The 27892-nt window shown below is 40.8% G+C and overlaps 1 protein-coding gene across 3 annotated transcripts; it reads right to left on the bottom strand.

The window, feature by feature from the left end:
• Window positions 1–137: 137 nt before the first annotated feature.
• Window positions 138–27838, bottom strand: hras (Harvey rat sarcoma viral oncogene homolog). 3 transcript variants are annotated; one of them, XM_012961161.3, is made up of 9 exons: window positions 27575–27838; window positions 22495–22582; window positions 22063–22099; window positions 20563–20678; window positions 12132–12255; window positions 9371–9549; window positions 8109–8268; window positions 7491–7615; window positions 138–2780 (listed from the first exon to the last, which is right to left on the bottom strand). In XM_012961161.3, exons 4-8 carry the CDS (start codon window positions 20577–20579, stop codon window positions 7496–7498), a joined length of 600 nt encoding a protein of 199 aa, XP_012816615.1. In that variant the 5' UTR covers window positions 20580–20678; window positions 22063–22099; window positions 22495–22582; window positions 27575–27838; the 3' UTR covers window positions 138–2780; window positions 7491–7495.
• Between the last annotated feature and the right edge of the window lie 54 nt (window positions 27839–27892).

The following is a 27892-nucleotide window of genomic DNA, read 5'->3' on the forward strand; positions in this document are numbered from 1 at the left end:
GAGGGGATAAATGCAGTACAAATGATGCTGTTTGGGTGGGGGAGATGTGCCCAACTTGTATAAATGGCAGGAAAACCTGGCAATGAGGGGTATTAGAAGAAGGTATTGATTTGTGTTTGGAATAAATAACACAGACACTGAATAATCAGACGTTTAATGCAAATCTGCAGCAGCATATGTACAATAAATACAGTTTCCTGTTATTTCCTTCAGGAAGAATACAATCGAGAACATGTGCCTGGATACGCATGTACAATACAATTTACAGGTTTGATCTAAACTGAAATGATTTTGTTTCAACAGAATACAATAGAAATATACACCATTCTATTCTGTAATATCTGCCAGCAATAGGGTTTGTATTACATTTCATAATGTACAATGTGCTTCCACACTGCCCATAATTAGTGCAGTGCATCTCATCTACTAACACTGAAAATGTATCCCCAAGCAACCAATCATCAACTAGCTTTTTTTATATCCACTGCAGGTAGAATGAGGAAAAGGACTATGATTGGAACAGGCCAAGTGTTGACATATATGACATCTGCTAAAACATTGGTGCTGCTACTTCTTCCTGTAAAGTCCTGGTACAGCTGTGGGGAAGCAGATTGGCTTGACACTGTGGTCAGCGATGTTTACCCAGTACCCAGCCATGTGGTCTGACCACCCCCATAATGGTTTTGACAACTTTGACTGCAGCTTCCTTCTCGCCATCAGCATCTCTCAGCATCAGGAAACAGGGTCACCACCTTTTTCTGTTATGTAATACTGGCCTTCAGGTGAGGGAGTAGGAGGTGATGTCACACAGGGGCAGGGAAATGGGTAGGACTGTCCTAACGGACCCTCTCAAACAGTGGAGAGGGTTAGGGAAGGTGGGATTTAAAGATTACTAGGGATGCAACGAGACTAGGATTTGGTTCGGTATTCGGCCAGGATTTGGCATGGTTCGGTTTTGGCCGAATCCATGGTCCTGGCCAAACCGGATCCTAATAAGCATAAATTAGCATTCAGAAGGGTTAAATGTTAGGGGGAAACAATTTTTGCTGCACGCTGCCCTTACCAATCCCAATTAGCAAATGCTAATTAGGATTCGGTTCGATATTCAGCCGTATCCATCGGAGTGGATTCGGGTTTTTACAAATCCCTAATCATTACAAATTTACTGACAACTATATTACCAGTAAATTCTTTTAATTCCGGCCCCAGACATAGCTGGCAATTTATAGGCAAAGGTGGTTACAACCCTATCTTGTAACAGCCCCAACAGCTCAGTAAGGGAGCAGGGATTTCACTTTTGTGAAAATAGAACATAAGGAGGGAAAAGAAACATGGTGGGATAGAGTAAATAATAAAAAAGGGCAGGAAAGAGTGTTAGAAGAACAAAATGGGATCATAGAAAGTTGGCAGAAGAATGAGTGTACATAAGTAGAAGTTTACATAAAAGGAGAGCAAATAAAAGTAAATGAGGAAAATGAATTGAGGAAAGGCAGATAATACACAGGCAGATGTGGGAGGAGTGGGGAAAATAAAATGTAAGATAGAATGATAAGAGTTTCTGGGATGTGAAGAACAAGTATGAGAAGCACAGAAAGTACAAAATGTGTATATATACCATATAATGTGTTGGAGTGAAAATGGTTATGAATTTGGTTTGAGTGCAGTCTCTAGTTTTGCTTTGAAATAAAGATAAAGCCATGTGAGCGAGAGACCTCAGTAAGGTGTGCTCCATCTGTAGTTAATGGGGATCAAGGAAACAATGCTCCCTCCTAAACACATCAGGGACAAGGTTGGCTTCGGCTGAAACTATCCATAAGGTGTTACTGATATCAATTTTTTTAGTGTTTTTATTTTTCAATTATTTTTTTTAAAGAAAGGGAAAGGAAAACATCAGTCTTACTTTACAATCAAGGATGTGATTGGAACTTGATAACTTTGCTGCGTAGCTTTTTACTTTCATTGCAGTTGGTTTTCCCTTCCCCAGGGCCTGTGCATATGCAGCCCCAGCTGCTCCCAAAAATTCCCTTTTTTTTTCCAAGCATGTGAAGTTCAATGCAGTAAGGCAGGCAGTGAAGTAATGGTCTGTGCACTTACTGAAGTAGACATGATCCCCAGGTGTGGCACCATGATGAGCCCTGGGAGCAGAAACATGACAAAAAAGGTGATACTACAACCATAATATAGAGCTCATCCAGTTGATTAATATGAGGGGTCTGTCACCTCTGTTTGATGCTTCTGCCAAAAATGATCCCAGATGAAAAATGTGCTAGTACCCCCCCCTATCCTGGGGGGCCCTGGGCAAATAGCTCTTTTTTAAACTGGCCCTGGGCCCAAAACATTATAGCGGACGTCTGTGTAGGATGTTGCAAGATGTAACTAATCTCTTTCATTCATTTGGTAAAACAATCCTTTCATTACAAACTCTCGAATTACTTTCAGTTCCGGTCCTGAAGTGCAATATCCAGCAACAATAAATACAATATGGCCAAGTCATTACAGTCATTTGCCCCCAGTTGTTGTCATTTACTGTTCATTGGGATGATAATAACCCATTTGCTGGCAGAGTAACTCCCACCGGTGTGACATTATAATCCATGGTATAATTAATTGGATATCAGAATATAACTTCCAGGCTGATCCTACGTTGGCTTCATAGAAATTCTTCTTTAACTTTATAGCCTCACTCTATCTTTCCAGTCCTTACCGAAATTGGCATTGATCGCTATTGTCTGGAGGAAGAGCAGGAAAAACACTATCTGGCCAAGTAATGACCCGAAAACCTGAAACGGAGAAGTAAAACAAATTGTGATACAATGACCTCAATAAAAGGAAAGCGCTGGCAATGTAAACACTCATAGACAAGGAACTAAGAATGAAGCTGCTAAGCTGTACATTTACCAATATTTACATATATTTCTCTCTGCGCTCCCTCTGTTAGATTAGAAAGTAGTAGTGACAATTAAAGTTTAGCTGTTTGCAATACAGCTCCTATATGCCTACGCGGCATACTCTGTACGTTTCGTACGGTTTGTATTCCGAAGTCTCTACAAGTCATATAGTTTGGGTAATCACAATAATTAATATACTCCATATAACAGGGCTGTCCAACTGGAGGCCCATGGGCAGGCTGTGGCCCTACAAAGAACTTTTATTCCCCTCAGTCTGCTCAAAAGCTCCAATGCACCATTTTACATTTTTAAATTGATCTGGCCCTCAAACATGCTATATAAGAAATATTCCGCCCACTGCATGTAATAAGTTGGACAGCACTGCCATGGAAGACATTTTGTCTTTACATTAAAGAAATGGGGAGGCAATGTACTACCAATTCTCGGTCGATTTTGCAGAAATGCGGTAAAAACATCCAATGTTAAGGTTTCCAGATTATTATTGGCATTAAGCAACACATAAAAACACTGACAGTGCATTCTGGTATTTTCCAAAATATGAATAGTGCTCACTTGATTTTATGCTGTGTCAGGTAGTTTGTGCAATCACATACATATGTGGCAAAAACATATTCATACAAGTATGGGATCCATTATCCAGAAAGCTCTGAATTAAGGGATGGCGATCTCCCATATAGGCAATAATAAGCATATTATTCTAATGTTTAAAAATGATTTCCTTTTTCTGTGTAATAATAAAACAGTATCTTGTACTTGGATTTATTTAATGTTTAAATGATTTTTAGTAGACTAAAGGTATGGAGATCCAAATCACAGAACAAACCCTAATCCAGAACACTATACCCTGTAATTATAATCATTTTTCTATGTACTCAAGAATATGTGGGAGAAAGATGCTGCAAAGTGCCAGTTGTGAGCCAAAAGTGCCAGAAACCTTGTATACTAATCACTTGGTAGACAAAGACATTTATGTTGTTTACATGTTAAATTCTAATGCACTATTAATATTTTTGGGTACACTGCCCACAGTTTGGATAACTATATGCATATATGTCAGCAAGAGCTAATTCTTAATAAAGAAATAAAGTTACAATAAACTATATTTCACTCGATCCAACAGTTGCCCCCTGTGTGGTTTGAACCAATCAGCAGTTCTTTTCCTGGGCTCTTGAGCTCTGAAACCTCAAAAAAGCTCTGAGGGGGCAGGGATTGTACCAACCTGGGGTCCCAGCTGCAAACTCATTGCCCTGTCTCTGATGTAATTGCCAAACCCCCTAAATGTCACTGGTTGGTTTTATAAACCACCAAACCAAACTTACATCAGTTTGATATATGAAGTTACAAGTGCAGTTTTATTCCCATGGAGGAATTAGTGTAACAGTTGGGGAGAGAGGTGTGTGAGGCTGTTATCTCATTGTGCAGCCAACTGACTGAATATTGTGCTGAAGCCGGTCACAGAGGATATGTTACCTGGTTGCTATTTAGACGCATAGTGGGGAATCCTCTCTAGCCCCTCAATGTGCATAAGGGAATGGCACTTTGTGTACAATATGATGTGAGAGATTAATGTGCTTCAGTGGATAATAATAAGACCTTAATCGCACTGTGAGGTGTTAGGTTGAGCTAAGCACCTCAATATATATATACAATTAAAATTCAGCCTTCAAATTCAAGAGTGCTGGCACCCTTGGACTTTTTTACGTATATTGTTGAACTATAACAACTCACAACTTGTGTTTACAGGATATTACCTATGCATCAGGATTTCCACACTACAATTAGATATGGAGGAGGGCTCCTCCGTTGCATATTGCTAAACTACAACTTGAAGAAGTTGTGCCTGGGTTATAACAATTGTAACTATATAAATGCATAGAGGAGGAGTGATTTGAAACTCTGAGGAGTGTTGACAACACATTGTTGGTATTATTGTGCAACAGTTTACAGTCCTTTACTGCAATATTGTTGAACTACAACTCACAATTGTGAAGTTTTTGCCTGCGCACCAGAAATTTGTGATACATGGTCACAAAGGACACAATAAATGGACTTCAAACGTTTTTAATAATGATATGGTGTTCTATTTCTAAATTATATTTAATAATTGGGTGTGGAGCACCCCCCACTTTCATAGACTGTTGACCTGTGATTGTACCTGTGCCAATTATCTTAAATATTTGGAATTACATGGAACATCATCAAGTTCCTGGGTCAAGGAGTGGAGCTTGCCTGTTTGTTTAGGGTTAAACAGAATTAACAAACATACCAGTGTCTGAAGTGGCTGCACCCAGACCAATGGAACAACCCAGTGAGTGTGTCTTTTTAATTTGTGTGCTCACAAATTATTATAAATATTTTGAGGCCACACCTGTGAACACCATATTCTGCATTACAGTCATTATTTATTTGACTCATAGGTAAAAAGAGAGCACCAATGCCTATGCTTTTCCTAGAGAGCCAATGCTAATATAGATGAGTTCAAGGTTACACATGCCTGGGTGTGGAGGCTTTTACTTATTATTAGGAATGGATATTGGAAACACTGCAACTGCCTTAAAAATACTCACCCTATCAAATGCATTCAGATGCGTCATAGTAAGTCTATAAGCATGTGCTGTACACTGACTGAACTTACAATGCATTTAACATCAGTCCACAAAGAATCTCCCCCATCATTGTCAAGAGGTGCTCAAATACAGCATACACATGCATTCAAGTGGCAAAAACTGCCATTGTGCTTGCAGCCTGAGTGGCTGGGAGTGGGGCAAGGTAGCATTTAAAAGCGTAAATGGGCCTCAGCCACCATGTGTGTGTGACATCACTGGTAGGGGAGAGTCCAAGGTATAAACTATTGTGGACATCTGTAGTAGCATATAACTGCTTGCAGTGGCAAGAACTGATCTGTTTGCCAGCAGTGTTACTAAGGAACTGCTTACCATGGCAATTGCTTGGCCTTATATGCCCATGTGATGCCCTCCAAGCCACTTAAAGAGATTAAAGGAATCCGTCATCATGACAGCACCCTGTAGGGCAAGCTCACTATGAACAGCCATTTAGATTGCTTCAAGTGATATTTGTGTTTCTAAAGTCCTCTGCTTTTCCTGTAGGCCTGCCTGCAGTGTGGCTCACCAGAAGCTAACTTCCTTCACCTGTCTGACTTGACTTTCCCCCTATAAATACAGTTTATTCAGATATAACTGAAGCCCGGCCACTGATCTGGACATGCCGAGGGTTGTGGAGCCAGTGGTATTCTTGCTCCCGCCATTGGCTTTCTGAAGGCAGCTGATGGAGGTCGCCCTTCCTTTAATTAAACTTACATAAGGGGGGCTAGGGGAAAATCTGAATATACTGGGGTGGTAACGCTGCGTAACCCTCAGTACATAAAAAGAAATAGAAAATTTGCTTCAGTAGACACTGAATGACACTGCTTAGACTTACAGTTTGTTTTCTACAAAATCCCCAAATTCTTAATAAATTAGGCCCCCCAAAAAATACCATTTGTGAAATAATTATAATATATGTTATTTTTACTGCCAAGTTGCATTTTTCAAGGTTATGAAGCTTATAAATACAGCACAACACATATCATAATAGTGTTAAGTATGTATAATGTGTGTGTGTGTGGACTATGAAACTATTTATAGACAGTACTACAGTACTTCACAGTGCATACCTTTCAGTTTCTGATCTAATATTATTACAGTCATTTAGCTCTCCTGTGTAGTTACAGCCCCCTCGTGTGGTCAGTTTAAGTACTACTCTGTTAACTGGAACTTGCACTTTAAACCATTACTAACTATAGAGACAAGGGTCCCAAACTGCAGCATGATATCCACAAGGGGTGTCCAGCACAAGGGTAAGTTGCAGTGAGATTTCGGGAACCCCCACTGCCTATTAAGACACACCAGAAGGCTAGCTTGAAGGGAAGTTAGAGGAAGATATTGGGTAACAATTATTTGATGCACTTAAAGGAGAAATAAAGGTAAAAACTAAGTAAGTTTTATCAGAAAGGTCTATGTAAATACAGCCATAAGCACTCACAGAAATGCTGCACTGAGTTCTCTGTCAAAAGATTTCTTGTGTCTGTAATTCATGTGCCAGAGACACGCAGCTCTCTGCTCTTTCCCCTCTCCTGCTCCCCCCTCCCTCTAGAATGCTAAGAACTCACTCCCCCCCTTTAGGAATGTGGATCTGAGCCAATCAGCAGGAAGCTGACTCATAGTCTAACTAACTGAGCATGTACACTTGGTCTCATTCTCGGTGCAGGAGTGAGGCATTATGGGAACTTTCTTTACACAGCTCAGTGTTTTTTCTTCCTGTTTGGCTTTTGATCATCTGAACAGGTGAAATATGGGGAGACTTAAGGGCACTATTGAGAGAACTGAAGGTATGCTTGCAGCTTGAGATTAACTCTTTATTAGCCTTTCCTTCTCCTTTAATATGTCTGAATGGCTGATACAGCAATGCTTTTATATATCTGTACTGGTATCATGAGCTAAGAGAGGTCTGGTTTACCATGCATATAAGAAATAGGCATTATGCAGAACACCTCAGTATTCCCATTTATGTACCTATACTCACCCTAGTCAGGATACTACGCATTTACAATTCAGACAGCCTTTTTCACTCTCATCAGGAGGGTTCAACTTCCGTAATTTGTGCTGCCGGATCTCTCTCACCAATGTGTAAAAGGCATCTTCTACCCCCTGCATAAGGAACAGGAATAATCTTAAAAACACTAACTGGTCCTATATGGGCACCACACCACAAACAACTGCAGGCATTATTTAAGGGGCACCAGCTAAATTGTCAGATACAATAGATGCATTCTACACTGCGGACTTACCCCCATATGTAATAAAAGATACTAAGTTTTCCCAGGAGCAGTAACCTATAGCAACCAGTAAGATGTTTCCTTTTAAACAGGTGACCAGTAAATGGTACCTGCTGATTGGTTGCTACGGGTTACTGCACCTGGGCTAACAATGCCTTTTATTATATAATCTTCCTAGAATTTAAAAATAACTATATAAAGTGTATAAGAGACTCAGGGGGAGAATCTGTGATTACTTAGCAATAAGAGACATTCCGTTTTGCCTTTTATGCTTACACCCCAAACCCACATGCCATTCATTTCCTCTATACCACTGTTGGACCCACCCCTCCTCAGTCTTCTTCAAGCAATACAGCAATTCTTACCTGTCTTGTTTTGGCAGATGTCTCTATGTAGGGAATTCCATAACTCCTAGCCAAGTCTTGAGCTTGGCGAGTCTCCACTGTGCGGGCAGGAAGGTCACATTTATTACCCACGAGCACCATTGGGACATCATCGGAGTCCTTCACTCGTTTAATCTGTTCCCTACACAATTAAACAATAACACATTCTATCAATGGTTAAAGGAGAACTACACCCCCCTGGCTATAAAAGCCCCCTTAACTGGCCTGTCTCGCCCCCCCCCCCTCACCTCCCAATTATCGCATAGTCTCTAACTTTAAAAACTGTCCCTATTGCAAACCCCAACCTAAAAGTGCAGCAGTGTACCTGGGCAACATCCTCCCTTCAAGCAAACCTCCTACAGGTCTCTCTGCCGATACGGACCCCGCTTGCGCATGTGCAGTTGGAGGTAGCAGGAAACCAGCTTAAACTGCGCATGTGAAAGTGTATGTTTATCCCTTTCTCTTTTCTGGTTCTGACTCTTGAAAACAACGTACAGTGATGCATGGGCTGTGAGTTTGGCTGGGAACACGTACAGGTGGGGTGAAGTTTGCCCTGTACCAGCCGCAGTGCACTATAATATTTAACTGTTGCTGTTGGTCTTATTGTCCTATGCCAAATATTGGAGGGATAGTACTGCGCTAGACCTGCTCAATATCTAGTCATCTGTGATGTCACCATGTTAAAGGAAAACTATTCCCCCAAAACAATGTAAACATACATTGCATAAACCAACTACTTTTTAATAGTATGGGCTATTGGGTACTGCTAAATAGAACATTTTAGAATTAAGGGCCGCCTCCTGGGATCATAGGATTCACAGTGCACACAAACAAGCCAAGGCACATATACATGCTAGGCCACATCAGCCAATGAATGGGCATTCATTTTTTTTTGCTCCCACACTAATTCCTGTTACAGTTAGAGCTGCATTATTTCTGGTCATGTGATTTCTGAGGGAGCACACAGCCCATCACTAAATGGCGGCTCAAGGGAAAGGATGTAAAAGGGCAATATTTAATGATATATATATTCCAGTTTGGTGAGATTCTTTAACATGTCACTTAACATAATATAAACTATCGGTTGGTTAATTATTCATTCTGGGGGTAGTTTTCCTAAGCAGAGGTAGAAAGGCCCCTCTCCCTCCCATTCTTTCAGGAGTCACAGCCAGACGTGCAGAGGATAAATATATACCTTTTCTTTAATTATGCACAAAAAAAATAAAATAAATGCAGCCACATACCTGTACTGGTGGATATCCTCGAACGATTTGGTGTTGTTGATGGCAAAGACACAGAGAAAGCCTTCCCCTGTCCTCATGTACTGATCCCTCATGGCACTGTACTCCTCCTGCCCTGCTGTGTCCAAGATGTCCAAGAGGCACGTCTCTCCATCAATAACCACCTGTTTTCTGTAGGAATCCTGAGGACAATGGGAGAGGGAGAAGGATTGGGGGGCAAACATTAATGGTTGTTTCTTAGCAACACAGTTTTGGAAAAGTAAAGAAAATGGGGGCCATCTGTTCCATGTAAATGAAAGACATTGCAATTACAGGAAAAGATGCCTGAACTGTTTATTAAAACAATAAAAGTGACAAATCTTCTGATCAAAGAGGCAAAAGTGCAACATAAAACTATTTGCTTATAAGGAAGTCAGAATTCCCCATATGGGATCAAAGCTTTCGCTTGGAGCAATACTGTATTAGCTGGGGAGCTGGAATGTACTTACATGGAGATAATGCCTTTAATGTAGAAACCTGAAGGAAACTCGAAAACTGTACAACATATAATGTTGTTAGTGCTGTTTTTTTTTTTTTATTTAAGGGGGCTTCATGTTCTCCACTATCCCCAACCAGCGGCTCAGGGGCAACATGTTTCTCACCAACCCCTTGGATGTTGCTCTCAGTGCCCCCAAACCAGGTAGTTATTTTTGAATTCCTGACTTGGTGGCAAGTTTTGGTTGAATAAAAACAAGATTTGCTACCAAATAAAGCCCCCTGTAAGCTGATAGTGTGCACAGAGGCTGCCTAATAGCCAATCTTAGCCCTTATTTGGCACCTCCATGAACTTTTATGATGCTTGTGTTGCTCTCTAAGTCTTTTAACATTTGACTGTGGCTCACGAGTAAGAGCCAGGTGACTTGTGCTCTGATAAACTTCAGTCACTCTTTACTACTGCGCTGCAAGTTGAAAAGATGTCACCCCCCCAACAGTGGTGAAACAATAGCTTATCCGAAAGCAGTTCCATTGTGAAGTCATGATCAGACACAATGAAAACAGTGGAATAAATTCAAAATGGAACTGGTTGTTTTGTTCCTTTGCTTGCTATGGAAAAAACATGTAAGGAATCCAAATAGAATATGTTCCTACCTTTATGTTCCCTATCAGCAGATAGCCCAATCACAAGTAGCCAGATGCTGCACTTCTATACTACAGGGCATTTTTAATGGATTTTCTCTGTCTTTTTTCTGCATCAGCTCTTTCCATTTCAGCATTTAATAAAGATTACTGACCAGGTAGCCATTCGGCTTAACAATGTTCAAATTAAAAATGCCTTGCTTTTTTGGGCCTGAAAAACACCCTGCAAACCAGTTCTGTTGTTGGGGTTACACTAAATCTATAGCTTGTCAATCGAGAGCTTGAACATTAAATTTCAAAAGATTACATATAATTGAAACATGTTAAATTAGTTTACATTTATTTTGATTGTAAAGTAACTGGTATTGTAAGCAGAATTTAAGTGTTGCCATTTGCTGCACTGACAGTTTTGACAACAAGTACCACTTAAAGAGGTTGTTTACGTTTAGAATGTTATAAAACGGCTTATTCTAAGCAACCTTCTTCTGCTTCTTTTCAGCTTTCAAATGGTGGTCAGCCAAAAACTATTGCTCTGTGAGACTAAGGTTTTATTGTCATGTTTACTTTTTGTTACTTATCTTTCTATTCAGGCCAGTCTCTCTATCAAATCAAAGCCTGGTTGCTAGGGTAATTTGGACCCAAGCAAGATAGCTGCTAAATAACTAAAAAACTACAAATAGAAAAAATGAAGACCAATTGCAAATTCGCAGAATTGCACTCTCTACATTATGCTAAAAGTTAAGTTAATAGTGAACAACCCCCTTAAGTAATGTTACAATGATCAGCCCTACCCTCGCAGATATTGCTTTCAATAAAATTACATTTACAAATAATTTCAAATCAACAAATATTTGAAATTAATATATATTGGAAAGTTGCTTAGAATAAAGGTTTCCTGCCCATTTACAAAATGTTATATTTGACTTTCACTTTAAAACTACACATTTTTTTAGGAACACCCTGAAAAATACAATCCAACCCCCCCAATATTATTAAAAAGCTAGTAAACCAAATGTCTGTCACTGATGGTTTGCACCCCTCCAGCCAACAATTGTATTAAGGAGCTCACGTGTCAACAAAGATCCTTACGAGGAAACAGCCTGCCATGTGGATGGCCAAGTCATGCAAAGACTCTCTCATTAGGCTGATCATACAAGTAAAGATTTTAAGATTGCCAAAGTCAGGGATCCCCAATATTTTTTTTTACCCGTGAGCCTTATTCAAACGTAAAAAGGGTTGGGGAGCAACACAAAGCATGAAAAATGTACCTGGGGGTACCATATAAGGGCTGTGATTGGCTATTTGGTAGCCCCTATGTGTACTGGCAGCCTACAGGTGGTTCTGTTTGGCAGTTCACAAACTTCAAAAACTTGCCTTCAAGCCAGGAATTAAAAAAATAAGCAGCTGCTTTGAGGCAACTGAGAGCAACATGGGGCTGGAGAGCAACATGTTGCCCCCGAGTCACTGGTTGGGGATCACTGGCCTAACTCTTGTATAGGTTGTAGTTTTGTATGTAATCCATATGTTCAGTGCATACACCTTTCAATTGCACAGCACTGTGGAATATGGTGGTAATTTATAAACACTTTCTGACTGGTTTCATTAAATTTAATATATTTACATTTCTTTATCCTAGAAAGCCTCTCACCTCTATGGTAGGATCATACTCGTCCACAAAGTGGTTCTGTATAAGCTGGATTGTCAGTGCACTCTTCCCCACGCCACCAGCACCGACCACTACCAGCTTGTACTCCGTCATTGTTGAAGACCCTCTGCAAGAGACAGACATATACATTTCAAGTAAACTGGACATTCCATTACAGATGCAGGTACAGAGCGGTTACAAAAATGAAGCCATATAATAAATAATAGCGTGTGGGTAACCTGCAGGCCTTTACACAAAGGAGATTTTCAGTAGGGCCTAGTGGAGTGTCGGAATTCCTATTTTGGACCAATGCCTTGCGGTTCTGGAAGGTAATCGAAGGTAAGGTTTCCTGGTATCATTTAAGTTTAAAAGACAACCCTGCTTTCAGCTATATATTCCACAATCTATAGGCTTAAAAGAACAATAAAAAAGTGGCAAGGAAATGGACATAAATGCTACTCTTTCATAATTTAAAAGATGTCATAATTCAATAGAAAACTGTACATTATGTCCTAAATAAAAAAAACAACAGATGGTAGCAGTTAGAGCAAGAGAAGTTTGGATTTGGAATGTCTGGGGGCCTGGTAAAAAGCTGTAAAAAGAAACCATACCAGAGACCACATAACAAATTGCCTGTGAAAAAGCAACAAAATACCGCCATGCTTCACAGATTTGTAACTAAAAACTTCCTGCACAGTTGCCGTTCCCTCACCTCCAAAGCAACCTCCAAAGACTCCAGTCTGACCCCTTCCAAAGGCCATTTCCTCACAAACACTCTCAGAGGAGGAAACTGGACCAGACGTTCTCCTGCTGCTGAACTATTCTGCTTATTTTATACCAAACACTAAAACAGACCGAGAGGACTAATCAGCTCCATACTGTTCCACCTAATGTCAGCCCAGGGCTACTTCAGACCCTTATAGATTGACATGGTTCCTAATAGTCTTGTTTGGTTAACTGAACCACGCAAAACAGCCAGCTACAAGTGGCAGCTACTAATTTACATACCCATGGGATGAGACAGAATGCTATATATCTGCCAGTTTGTGTGTGTATGTTGTATTTAGGGCTCATTGCTCTATTCAGAGCTTTCTAGACAGCGGGTTTAGAGATCCTATAATGTTTCCTATGTGAAGTGAACTATTTTCAGAAGCATAATCAATAAACATGGCAGCAGGTATACAGCTTGTTAATGCTGCCCTTGTCTCCTCTGTTTTCACCTTATAAACATCATCCAATATATTATATATATATATGCACACCATAAGAACAAGATAATACCTGGGTGCTCGTGCAGGAGGTATAGATACTCAGGGTAGGATTGACAGCACACGCAGGGTTTTCATATGAAAAATCACAAAGGTGTAGATGAATAAATGTGAGGCTTTATTCAGTCCGACGTTTCAGTTCCTATCTGGAACTTTCATCAGGGACAGCAACATCTCAGTGTAGTACAAACGTTTTTAAGCACAAAAGGGCGCCAAGCTTGTTGCTAGGCAACCACTAACACATACATAAAGTGACAAAATCAAATGGAAAACAAAAAAAAACATGAAAAAACGATTACAAAAGTGTTTATAGGTATAGACATATAAGGACAATGTGTCCAGGGCCAAAAGGTACATAAATGAAAGGATCTCAGTATATGGCAATAGCTGGTCGTTTTGTAGCAATATAAGGTTGCAAAACATGAAAAGCCCCAACCACTCTCTGCTCCCATAGCGCTGGGCAGGAACCGCTAGTACAATAGACCAACACCAAGGTACGGAACTTAAAGCACATTAGCATACTGCTAGCGTCGCCGTTGCTAGGCAACCAACCCCACAGAAGTGAATGGGCATCGTGGGCCACATCGTATTCAGCCGTCTAGAGAGGGGGATCATATATAAGGAGCCAACGGCAGACGCACAGGTCACCATAATAATGAACCCGGTGTCGCCGCATACGCTCACTGGTTAGTCAGGAGTGTGCCAGATTCATACAACTCCCAGGAGGCACATATAAGCAACAGACATCTGGGTCACCGTAAAGGTGAACCCAGTGTCTCTGCAATAGCCCCCAAATTAGTGAGAAGCATGCCAAAATCGGGGTGCGCAAAATATTGGGTCCGAGGACCACGTCGAACCAACATTAGGGCTCACACTTGGAGGTATAGATAGCAGTGTAATTGGTGCCCTCCGCAGGGCATATATTCATACCGGGTGCCAAAGCCCTCCGCAGGGCTTATACTCGTACCTGGGGAAAGGGGGAAACGCCTACCCCCCGGGTGTACAGCGGACCTATCCAGACTTAAGGAGGAAGAGAAGCCCCCCGCGGGGCGATACACACTAATGCAGAGAAGGGGCATGGGTACGCCAGCTACCCACATGTAGCACCTATACAGAAGGAATCGCAATAACCAGAGTAGCCACCAGAGGTCATGTGCATAGTATACGTAGTACCTAAACCCAGCAGAAAGAATTGCAACAATGTTGCTAAGGAAAGAATACATAGTAACAAAATGTATCTAGATAAATTGAAACCATGAAAAAAATGGTAGCAAGTAATCATAGTGTGGAAAAGAATGCCAAAGGGCTAGCAAACGGATGCAGATCAGAGTTCATTCACAGAAAGAGGAAAAATATAAAACTTTAGATAAAGCAGCCTAAGGGCAAAGTCTCATTCAGACCACGTGGAGCGACACAGTCCAATTTGTGTATCCAACGAGATTCTTTTCTGAGTAAAGCCAGCTCCCTATTGCCACCTCTTGCTAGGGGAGGCTGGTGGTCGATGGCCATACATTTAAATGTAGGCAAGGGGTGTCGCATATTTGCAAAGTGTCTCGCGACCGGCTGGATGGACTCACCCTCTTTCAGTGCTTTGCTGATGGCGGAGCGGTGGTTTCCGATACGTTCTCTCAAAGTGGTAATTGTTTTGCCCACGTAGTACAAGCCACACGGACAGGTAATAATGTACACTACATAGGTAGAAAGACAGCCAAGTCTATAAGGAATTTTATGCCTTTTGCCCGTATGTGGATGTGGGAAATCTGAGCCGCACAGTAGGCACCTGCAGGTAGCACAATCCGGGCATTTATAGCACCCGAGTTTTTTGTACGTGGAAAGCCAGTTTTTTTGTTTACCTTCATAATTTTTAAAGTCAGTTTTGACTAGCAAGTCTCTTAAACTGCTGCCTCTTTTATAAAAGAGGCAGCAGTTTAAGGCTCATGCCTTACATCCCCTATTCAATCATATAAACAAATATATATCTATAAACAAACTCTCTGTTTTCTATATGGTTGTAAGGCAGGGGTGGGCAAACTACGGCCCGCGGGCCACATCCGGCCCGTCAGCCCTTTCAATCCGGCCCCCTTAAAAGAATGCCGGGCCCTGATTGGTTGCGCCCCGTGCGTGCGCACAGGGTCAGCACGCACGGGGCGCAACCATATAAAAGAATGCACTGGGGAGCCGGGGAACAGAAGGACGGGACGGAGGAAGCAGCGGGTTGCTGGAGGAGGGAGCCGCAGGTCATGGAGGATGCTGGGGGGGAGCTGAGAGGCCCCATAATTTTTGATGGCAGCCCCGGGCGTAACGCTGTCCCGGCCCGGTCCGGCCCGTCTGTTAGTCAATGTGGCCCCTGAGCCAAAAAGTTTGCCCACCCCTGTTGTAAGGAATCCAAAGATTTTAGATCAGGCAAAGTAAAGAATGCTCTATAGAGATTTAGCCAAACCAAATCTGAGCTGGCTTAATTTGGCCATGCATTATAAGATCCGCTCATTTGGAGACCGTACCAAAACGAGTGGATCTTTCCCCCATATGCCCACCTAAATTGAACGATATTGGGCTTATCCAATCATTTGGCCCTAGGTACATGTCTAAGCACAATCAACAGTTAGAAGTTCTACTAAGGTTCTAACCTCTAATGAAACATGCGCCTAGATCAGACAATTTCTGGAGTTCCATTTCTTCATAATGTAAATAGAGAACAAACTCAATTGCCTCCTAGAGAAAAAACCTACCATAAACCCAATACTGTACCAACAATGAATCTCCATGCCAACTCATACCATTGTTCCAAGCAATGGCTCAGTACTTTTCTTCCTACTTCTCTAAAACACCTTTCCTCTCTTGTTCCATGCGAATAAAGGTTCAAACTCACACAGCTCCGCCTTTAGCGGCCCAGGGAGAGACACCACTTTGCCCAAGGTCAGTAGGAGCTGGCACAGAGGGGGTATCAGGTACCAATGAACTCTAGCACCAACAGCAACGTCATCTTTGATCGATCTCTTCTAAACTGATCAAAGTGTTTTCATTTAGAGCAGGCAGAGAGGAGAGGGCCACTTAAGCTAAAAATAACAGCCGCATTGTCATTAAATGGCTGGGCCTGCGGAGAGAGTATTGATTCACAGAGAGATGCTTCCATTAGCAGTGTCACCAAAACATCTGATGTTTCAATGTCTTCATTGTGCTTACTGATAACAGACAGACCGGCCAAGGGAAAAGACATTAGAAGGGATAACATAACATTGAAACCCATATGAAATTATATTTTTCTTTAGTGTGAGACCTAAAAGGCCCAATGATACCATTAGGGCTTTGGCACACGGGGAGATTAGTCGCGGCGGCGCAATTTCGGGAAATCGACAAAAAAGACTCTCGAGTCTTTTTCCGCGATTTGCACGAAATCGCGCCACCGCGTGTGCCATCCCACCGGCGACTTACACTCGGGGAGATTAGTCGCCCGCGAACAGGGAGTTTTGTCTCGGGCGACTAATCTCCCCGTGTGCCAGAGCCCTTAGCGGAGCTTTGAGATGAGTGCCAGACACAAGAAACAATGGGAGTTCAGATAAAGATCTGCATATTGCTCAATTGATAATATGGCTCCATACTAAAATGATAATAAAATATGTAATATAGGTATAGAACCACTTATCCAGAGTGCTTGGGACATGGGGTTTTCCAGATAAGGGGTCTTCCTGTAATCTGGATCTCTATAACTTGGTAAGTCTACTAAAAAAATAATTTAAATATTAATTGAACCCTGTAAGATTGTTTTGCCTCCAGTATGGATTCATTATCTCTTAGTTAGGATCAAGTATAAGGTACTGTTTTATTATTACAGAGAAAGGGGAAATAATTTTTTTTTTTTTTTTTTTTTTTTAAATCTGGGAAAAAAGGAATTTTTTTTAAAAAAATCTGAATTATTTGATTAAAATAGAGTTCATGGGAGACAGCCTTCCCATATGTATAACGTATATAATGGATCCCATACCTGTATTATCATTCTTATACAGGTATCGGACCCCTTATCCGGAAACCCGTTATCCAGAAAGCTCCGAATTACGGAAAGCCTGTCTCTCATAGACTCCATTTTAATCAAATAATTCAGAATTTTTAAACTGATTCCCTTTTTCTCTGTAATAATAAAACAGTACCTTGTAATTGATCCCAACTAAAGTATAAATAATCCTTATTGGATGCAAAACAATCCTATTGGGTTTAATTAATGTTTTATTGATTTTTTAGTAGACTTAAGGTATAGAGATCCAAATTACGGAAAGACCCCTTATCCGGAATACCCTTGGTCCCGAGCATTCTGGATAATGGGTCCTATACCTGTACTAACAATTAAGGGGTATTGTGTAGACCAATAAATGTTTTAATACATGCCTCTTATTTTGTGATCCAAGCAGCAGTTGACCAAAGAATATATTAGAAACGCCAACTGCTTTTACTCAGGTAATACTTATGACACTGTGTTTAACTACAGAAATCTGAACATTAACTGCTATGAGTTACACCACTGGGGCCAATTAGCATCTCTTTTAAAAGGAATAAATAAGCCAAAACTGAAGTCATTCCATATTTTATTGTCAGCAGCAAGAGCCACCTTCCCACTGTGCTAAGGCAGTGATCCTACATTTCTGTCACAAGCTACCGGATGGCGCAGGTACATATCTGTACAGGTACATATCTGTACAGTAGCTTAATCGCTGGTTTATGAGCTGAATACATGGAAACCATACAAAAGGCTGTAGATGGTTCAGTTGGTTTAAACAAATGAAAAGACCTTCAGAGTAGATTCAATCCAATAACGAATAATTAGCAAAACAGAACCCTTGTGGTAATATAGATTTAAAGACCTGAACAACTAAAGGCTATTGTAAACAGAATATGCTATTTTGTTGCTGGTGCTGAGATTTAACCCTTTCTGGGCCATGCATGATAAATACAAGTGTATCAGTGTTGTGGATTGTAGGTGCCTGGGTCAAAATGAAAAAAAAAAAAAAAATACAGCGCAAGCCGCCGCCTGCCCCCACATCCCCAAAAAAACTTCAGAGGAACCCTCTCACCCAGTCGTGCCCTCCACCTGGCCATACCCACCTCTCTGGCCAGTCGCTCTCAAATAGGATATTGGCCAGGGAAGAGGGATGCAGCTACAGCTTTAGAGGAAGCGGACCCCTTGGTCAAGTCCCCACTCCCCCTGTGACGTGGGGGCTGGTCCCACCCCCTCTCTTGCTCTCAAGTAGGAGATTGACCAGGGAGGAGGGATGTAATTACAGCTATAGAGGAAGCTCTCAAAAGTCACACCACTGAAAGGAATCATTAATACAGAGTCCTTATGGAACAGGCTTAATCTGTCATCAAAACAGGTGATTGGGACAAGAATTTACATCTATACAGCTGTGCTTTGTGGCTCATTCACACTGCTATGGCATAGATGGCTAGGTGCAACAAAACTGATGCTAAGCATGGTACAAATCTTTTCTTTATGGTGTTTTTTATGGATGCAAATTTGTTCTTTTTAGGTCTTGTACTATTAAGCAGCTTATTTGGCATCAGTTTGTTTTGTACTTAGAAATACACATTATTCTGTCTAGTTGTCCTAAAACATAGAGTGGAATATCTCCTTATCATTACGAATGCCCAGACAATCTCAAATACTACTCCCCCCACCCCATTCAATTTTTATTATTATCAGTCACTAAATGACTCATGTAGACAATCTGTTGGGACTACCCATATTAATAGCTTAATGACTACTGCCCGAGAAACGAGACATGATCTCGCCACCCATGGCGCCAACCAAAGCCTAGAACACAGGAATGGATTGCAAGGCCACTTATAAAAATCCTTTGTGTGCACTGACAGAGAAAGGTACCTCATTCTAGGCGCCATAAAGGGGAAAAAATGCATACATATTTTATAAAATGTATATATAATGGTCTTTCTTTGTGCTAGAAACAATATATTTCTCCACCTAGGAAAGAATTTAGTAGTTACAGATCAGCTCACCTTGGGATTGATGTTCTGGAATAAGAGGCAATAGTGCCACCCCTAAATATAACAGAAAGGGTTCTTTTCATACTACTGTCAATATATCTTGGTATTTATACCTCTTAACTGATATGATCTACTGTACACCAGCTCAACATCTACTGGTCTTCAGCTCCAATGTTCTGGGCATTGTATCAAATTGCATGTCATTTCATATACAAACATGTCAATAAAAGGTGTCTGCTTTGAACAACTAATACATTATGAATAGGGGTGTGCCTGAATAGAAAAATAAGTAATACAAAGTAACAATAGCAATTAAATTGTTCACCTACAGAGCAATAGTTTATGGCTGCTGGGGTCAGTGACCTCCATTTGAAAGCTGGAAAGAGACTGAAGAAGAAGGCAAATAATTCAAGAACTATAATTTATTTTTTTATGAAAAACCAATTCTATAATCAGTAGGAATAGGCCATTCTATAGTATACTAAAAGTTAACTTAAAGGTGAACCACCCCATTAATAAATACCTTTAGAAGTATACTGAACCCTGATTTTATTTAGTAAATGCCTGTGAATATGGGCTGACTGGTTGCTGGACAGTAATCATAGCAACCAGCTAACAATTTAAGGTGAAGTCCCACAGAGCTACTAGTAGCAGCTTCTTTTACACGGCTACTAAACTCCAGAAAATAACTTGCCATAGACAATACTGAGAATTGACTCTGCTAAAACACACATAGAGACAATTATCAGTAAATGATCAGCATTGTCTATTTTAGTAGCCATGACAAGTAGCTGCTACTAGTAGCTCTGTGTGTCTTTACCCTTAAATACCTAACCGGAGAGCTATAGTGCAAGAAAAGGTAATTTAAAGACCCATAAAATTGAAACACGCATATCGTGGTACATACACTTATACTGTTTCCCCCTCTTCCCCACCCTAACACAACAGTATATCAACATTACATTACTCTGACACTTCCCTTCCTTCCTCTCCCCTAAGGTCTCTCCTAATAATAGACTACACACTTATAACAGGGCTTGCTTTCCTCTAGTAGGAGCATTTGTCCTGCTCTTTTCCTGACAGTGACACGTACACAGGCAAATAAATTCATAGAAATGAAGAGACAAATATTACAACAGCAGTTTTAAGCAGGCTAAATGAAAATCACTTGCCTTTCTGTGTCCCACATTCTTACACTGAGGAGTACAATGCCTTGAATAACTAATAGAGGTAGACAGACATTAACCTGCTGAAAATCAGGGTAGGGTTCACCTTCCTTTTACTTCACCTTTAACAGACAGGAAAGTATAACAGCATAGATTATTTTAATCACTTGCACAAGATATATCTTTCTTGCCTATTTGCAGGTATACATATGTGCGGTGCTTAAGAGGCATTCTCTATGAGCTTCACTAGCACTGTGATGTAAGCAGTCCTATAAATAGTGGCAGGGGGGGTGCTATACAATTTTGTCATGGGCGCCTACAAAATCACTGGGCCTGCTTGCACTCAGTTCCATACCTATAGTGTTCGGAGAGCCACTCATATTTCAGTATTTAATCTTTTAAATGCCAAGCTGTGCGGCTGCTTCAGGGTAGATTTTTCAACGATTGGGTTTATTTACTTAATATATATCCTGTAAATTCTATTCTTATAAACACTGCTTAGTGATGTCATCAGTTATAACCAATGCTTAATGATGTTGTTCCGTCACATGACTCACTGAAACTTGTGTATTAATAAATAATGTACCCCTGCAGTAACATATAAGGATATTAGAAAGTCCTTTGATAAAGCCCCTATGTGTGGAGGGCAAAACCCGCATCAGACGCTTTTTAGTTTTGCATAGGCAGGACTTCTAGCTTTAATAATGGTGACTGGCTGGGTGCTGTAGAGGGCTATTGGGGTGGCAGTGGGTGGTGTTTTGGTTAAGTCACCGAGTGACTTTGGAGCATAATGGTCTGGTATTTTGGTCTGGTTTATAGATCAGTAGTATAGGACTCAAGGTGATGATGTTGTATGGTCACAATTGGGCCCACTCAGGAGAGTTCCTTATTTAGCTACACTTACAAACGCGCCAATACACCCTGCCATTTAACTACCCACAACCCATAATCAAGCAGCGCAACAACCTTATATGCACTACATACCAACTCTTTTGTTTACAATACCTTAACCCTCTGATAATCCTTTGGTAACACAGTGGCAATTTTGGTAGTTAAACAGAGCTGGTTTATTATTTAGCATATATAATGGTTGTTAAATGCCGATCTCTTGGGAGTCTGGTTGGTTGGTCCTGCCTAAACCAACTATAGTTTAATGTAAATTTCAGCTTTGTTATTTCTGCACAACACATCCTTATATTTTATTTTATACACTTTGAATCTCAATAAAGGTTACGTTTTAATTGAGCAAGTTAACTCATTCCCTACGGTTTAAAGAGGGGAAGGTGCAATTCTGTTGGTCATACTTTTTCTTTCGATATTAGAAAGTCACCTCCAAGTTGCATGACCTGAATAAAAACTTATCCTTTGGCCTCATTATATTTTACAATAGGAGGTACATTATTCACTGCATTTATTTATTGATAAGTGACCTCTCGCCCACATATCCTAGACAGTTTTTGTTCCAATACACTATGTTAAAGGCTGTGAGCAGGTCTGTAAACTTACCCTTCTTTCGGTCCTAGTGGCTTCTTTCACTTGTACCCTTAAAACAAAAACAGTACCTTTATTAAAGGAAGTGCTTATGGCTTGATTAATAAACATGATTGTACATTGGTTATAATTCTAAATGGCAATAAGCAAGGTTGTAATGCCTATGCTATTTGCCCTGAAAAGCACCGCTAATGGCGCTGTCAGGTGTTAGGTATGTTTCATTCAAGCAAACCAGGGAATATAGACACAAAAGGGTCAACTGCACCAGGAACCAATTAACCTGCTTTGAAAGTAAGTAAGGGGTACCCAGAGTAAACCCTCGTAACAGCACAACATTCCAATGCTCTGCATCAAACTCAAGACATCATTGCTGCAAATGCTATGTATTAATAAAGGAAGTTTAAAGGTTTTATGATTTTTACATCTGTGTCATTCGGATTTTCTTACCTACTACTTAAGGTGTACCTAGAAGATTATACTGTGCAGCGGGGATGAAGCCCGGGGATGAAGAAGATACAATGTTCTCCCCTTTCGCCTGTAAAAGAAAAGTGAAAGCATTAAAGAGGGGAGCTTAAATTCTTTGCACAGGAATATTTTAAATCATCTGCCCTATGTGGCAATGGCTAAAGGCTCTCACCACATAATTCAAAACAAGTTGTGTACCATCAACCTTAAGCTGGCCATACCCTGTAAGAATTGGTGAAGTTGCCAAACGAGTGGATTTTCTTTGGTTGACCCATTGTCTGTCAGTGTGCACACAAGAGGGGACAGACATTAGCAGATCAACCTTTTCTATGTCAGCAGAAAAGACTCAGGGAAGTAAAACTGCGTGTAAAATCCAGCCAAATGAAGTTTTCAAATCCTACAGCTGTCATGGACAATTTCTCCTAAATTCCAGAAATATTGCAATCTCTCATCTCCTTAGGTATACTATGTCCTTGAATAAATGAACGGCTTTTACCATAATCAGGGATCTTAATAGGGAAGGAGACCCAGTAAAGCATTACGGACTGAAATGCAACCTCAATACATGTCTGACCCGATTTCCATTTATTTTCCTTACCATAATGTGTGACTTTCTATATCTTTATCTTTTAAAATAGGAGGTATATAAGGTGTCATTACCTACAAATATCAGAGAACAATGAGGCACGTGACAAGTGACATGATTAAGTGCAGTTTATTTGGTTTGTGTTAACTCCATATAAAACAGTGGGTATGCACTGTGTACATAAGTCTGTGCAGTCGTGCCCATGTACAACCATTGGTATTGGTGTCTCATGAGATGGGAAATGTAATGGGGAAGCCTATTCCTTCCTCTCAGCCCCTCCTGCTATTCCCAGGAGATTCCTAGCACTTCCTGAGGTACAGAGACTTAACTTTGTTATTGTCAGAATGGTTAACGGCAGTCGTTAGCAGCATAGAGACCATACTTTTTTTATCTATAGATCTGCTCTGACTCAGATCCCTATTGCCATGACATTTTGCTAAGCCTTTCTGTGTATGAGAAGACACAAAGCTCTGCTCAACCTCATGGTTCAAACAACCTGCACTTACAGCATACTCTACCACTGTCATTTGTCTGTTATGATAAATGTACATATGTCAAAACTATTGATTTAGCATGAAACAGGTCCAGTGATTAGGCTGCATGATTATCACAGTGACCATTGCAGCTGCTATGTGTATTGTCAGCAGAAGCCTACAATCTGCCTTCTACAGAGGCGTATTTACAATATAGGCACTCGAGGGCCTGCGCCTAGTTTAATCAGGAAATATAAAGAAACACCAAAAAAAAAAATCATTCCATTCCAGCTGCAAGGTTTGCATGAGCTGAAAAGCCCTACCTACTTAGAAACAACCCTTTTCCCAGCTGCAGCCTTTGCTAAGCTAATAGCACACAAAGGGTTTTCTTTTTCATGGGCAATTTGGGCCAGAAAATAAACAACTGAGCATTTTCTGGTCAAAAGCAGTGGTTGCAATGTTTCTGATAAATAAGGCAGAAATCGCATTCTTTGGTGGATATGTAATAAGGGTACAGGTATGGGACCCATTATCCAGAATGCTTGGGACCTGGGGTTTTACGGATAAGGGATCTTTCACTAATTCGGATCTCCTACCTTAAGTCTACTAAAAAAATGATTTAAACAGTAATTAAACCCAATAGGATTGTTTTGGCTCCAATAAAGATTAATTATACAGGTATAGGACCCATTATCCAGAATGCACGGGACCAAGGGTATTCCAGATAAGGAGTCTTTCTGTAATTTGGATCTCAATACCTTAAGTCTACTAAAAAATCAATAAAACATTAAACCCAATAGGATTGTTTTGCATCCAATAAGGATTATTTATATCTTAGTTGGGATCAATTACAAGGTACGGTTTTATTTCTACAGAGAAAAAAAGGAAATCAGTTTTAAAATTCTGAATTATTTCATTAAAATCGAGTCTATAGGAGACGGGCTTTCTGTAATTCGGAGCTTTCTGGATAACGGGTTTCCGGATAAGGGGTCCGATACCTGTACCTTAATTAGGATCAAGTACAAGGTACAGTTTTATTTTTACAGAGAAAAATTAGAATTATTTGCTTATAATGGAGTCTATGGGAGAAGTCCTTTCTGTAATTCAGAACTTTCTGGATAATGGGTTTCCGGATAAGGGGTCCAATACCTGTACTAAGTTTGCCCAGGAGCAGTAACCCATATCATATACCCAATCAGCAGGTAGAATTTACGGGTCACCTGTTTAAAAGCAAACATCTCATTGGTTGCTATGAGTTACTGCTCCTGGGCAAACTTAGTGCCTTTTATTACATATGAGGGTTTAAGTGGTACTTAAGCTTGAAGTCAATCTAGAAAATCATTATGTACACATACATATAAAGCGCCAACATATGCAATAGTGTTGTACAACAGAAGGATATACATGTTAAGCATACAAAAACTGAATGATGCATTAGGTATAAAGAGGGTCCTGCTCAACAGTGAAGTATTCTGATATGGAAACCAACAGCCATTGGCTAAAATAAGAAATGAACTGGTACAGTTATGGTATCCGGGTGGGTTTTCTACTCTGCGCCGGGCCCTTCCAAAGATTGTGGGATTGGGGATGGGGGGGGGGGCGATTGTGAATCAGTGCAGTTGCCATTTGTTTGTGTAGCCACATGGTACAATATCCAACCAATCAGCAAAGAGTATAATAAAAAATAATCAGCCCATGAGCGGGCAGTAGAGGGATAGTTCACCTTTAAATTAACTTTGAATATTACCCTGTAAATTATACTAAGAAAGAAAATTTGCAGTTGGTCCTCATTTTTTATGTTTTTTTTATAATTTCACTTTACATTCAGCAGATCTCACCCCACCATCACCTTGTTCCACTTAAATCACTGAAGTGATGGATTTCTGGGACTTGACGTCCCTCTGCTTTCAAGAGAATCTGTGAACCACCCACTATCTGTGAAACTCCCACTATGATAAGCAGAGGGATTTTAAGGGAAGTGTTTCATTACACTGTGAGCCTAAAGGGAGTGGTGTAGGAAACAGTTCATACAAGTAATATGGCACACAAGTAATATCCAAATCCTGCTGAAAAAAAAAAAAAAAAAAACTAGGGGGCAGATGTATCATAATGTGAATTTAGCTTAATACATAAAGTCTAACCAGAAAGTGCTTTTTTTGAATAATGAAAGAGAATATGCAGTAACACATCTTTCCAATACACATTAAACATGTTCAATTGTTTGTAAATTTAAAAAGCAGCATCTGACTGGCTGTTTACATTCACTGCAATTCTGGTTCTGACTCCTGAAACAATGTAGCAGAAGTTAGTCTGGAAATTACTGGCTAAATAGCAGATACATTCACATATAACTTAAAAACCACAGACAATCTTCCTACCTGTAGCCACAATATTTCTGATTTTTTTACCATATGACTGGTGACTCTCAGGTGTGGAAGTTTCTCTGGGGCTGGGCCTGCTTGCTGCCTCTTACTCTTTTCTCTGAATCCCCATGCAGCTGCTGGCCTTGGGTCCCGCCCAGTGCACTAATATTGGTAATATTGGAAATATCCCAGTTTGCTTTTCTATTGCTCTACGCTGTGGCTCTGCAATGTACCGGGAGGCACAGCAATGAATCAGCAGCCAACAGGTAGGTACATGACATCACACAGCAAGAGATGCGGCAGCAGAAACCTTAGAGAACTGCTCTGTTATTGACATAAGACCCTCCCCCATAGCAATATGAACAAAACACTGGAAAGCCTAGAGAGACCTCAAAAAGCAAATTCTCCTTAATTGCATTATCGTCATCCCATCAATATTTCAGCCTGTGACATATCGTTCCAGCATAGGCTCCTTGGTAGCATCAATAGAGCTCAGAGGAGGTTTGTTACAGGCAAGTAGCCAGGGTCAGCCAAGGACAATGAGAGAGCAACATCCCATACCCAACAGGGCTGTGCTGTGTTGCAGGGGTCTGGGGGGGTCCCTTCAGTAATTGGTGAAGCTGAATGTTATTGTGATTCTTATATGTTATTGCTTATTTTTCTTTTCAGGTCCTCTCCTAATCCATGTTGGCTTCAAAACTGGTTGCTAGGGTGATTAATGCCTAGAAACCAGATAGCAGTCAAGAGCTGCAGAAAATAATGTAAATGATTCAAAAACCACAAAAAAAAAAAATAAAAATGAAGATCAATGGCAAATTGTCTTAGAATTCTGCTTTCGACATCATTCTAATATGTAATTGATTCCCATGTTCTCCCTGAGATGAGTGCATTGGTCAAAATTCCTCTTTTACCACAGTCCTGACAGTGATTATCTTGGTGCAAGAGCTCACAATCAGATTTCCTTTTATTAATAGAACAAGGAATGTACCAGTCATAATAGCCTTCCCATCATTTCAATTCCTGCCCATATAACGGCAGACTGGGCAAAGTATGGCAATAGGCACCAGCCTAAATTCCAATGTTAATGTCCTATCCTGGGCTGGCACTACTAAACATCCACTGTATTAGGGCATGACAGAGATGGCACGGAATTAGCCCTGGGACCCCAGATTTAAAAAATCCCCTTGGAGGAAAAATGTTGCTTTAGCACATACCTCAGAGATGTTCAACCTAAACCTATTGGGAGGGTGCTGGCACCCAGCTGTAGTTCAACAACAGGGTCACAGCTTGGTAAGCCCAGAATCACATCAATCAATAACATCATCAACTCATTACTCCGCAGGGGGCGGCAGAACCATACTAACAAGTGGGTTGATTTACAAGACTGCAGCTGGGAAGGGAAAAGGGCTAGCACCACAGTTATTTGCCCCAATTAAAGTTCCCATAAATAGTGTTGGCAACTTTCCTTCTCTAATACAGCAAACAGCATAGCAAAACTGAAACAAAAACCCAGCTTCAACTATTACAATATCCCACCCCCGTTTGTATATATAAGAATAAATAGGAAAATCATTTCTGCAGCCCCTGCAACAGGAAACCAAAGACCCAATCAGGAACGCCCAGCGATCGCAGCTACTTACCGCAGGACTGTAGCAGGTGATCCCCCCCACATTAAAGTCAGCTGCTCTCCCTCGCATAGAACATAATACCTAGATCAAGCATTAGGGCAAAAGGCGCAATTTTTGCGAAGAGCAACAGATCTTTCAGCAGGCAATGTGTGGCGCTGCCCGGTGCCGCTATGTGAGCTGAGCACATACAAGCAGAGCAGCAGGGAGCAGATGAATGGGCGGCTTGGGCGTTGCTCTCTATGCAGCTGCTGCATTCACCGCTCAGGAACAATGTGGGCAGCCCACGCCCAGAGAGCTACTAAAAACCACGCCCCCAATGCAGTCAATCAA

Source organism: Xenopus tropicalis, chromosome 4 (genome assembly GCF_000004195.4).
Source record: "Xenopus tropicalis strain Nigerian chromosome 4, UCB_Xtro_10.0, whole genome shotgun sequence".
Classification (NCBI taxonomy): domain Eukaryota; kingdom Metazoa; phylum Chordata; class Amphibia; order Anura; family Pipidae; genus Xenopus; species Xenopus tropicalis.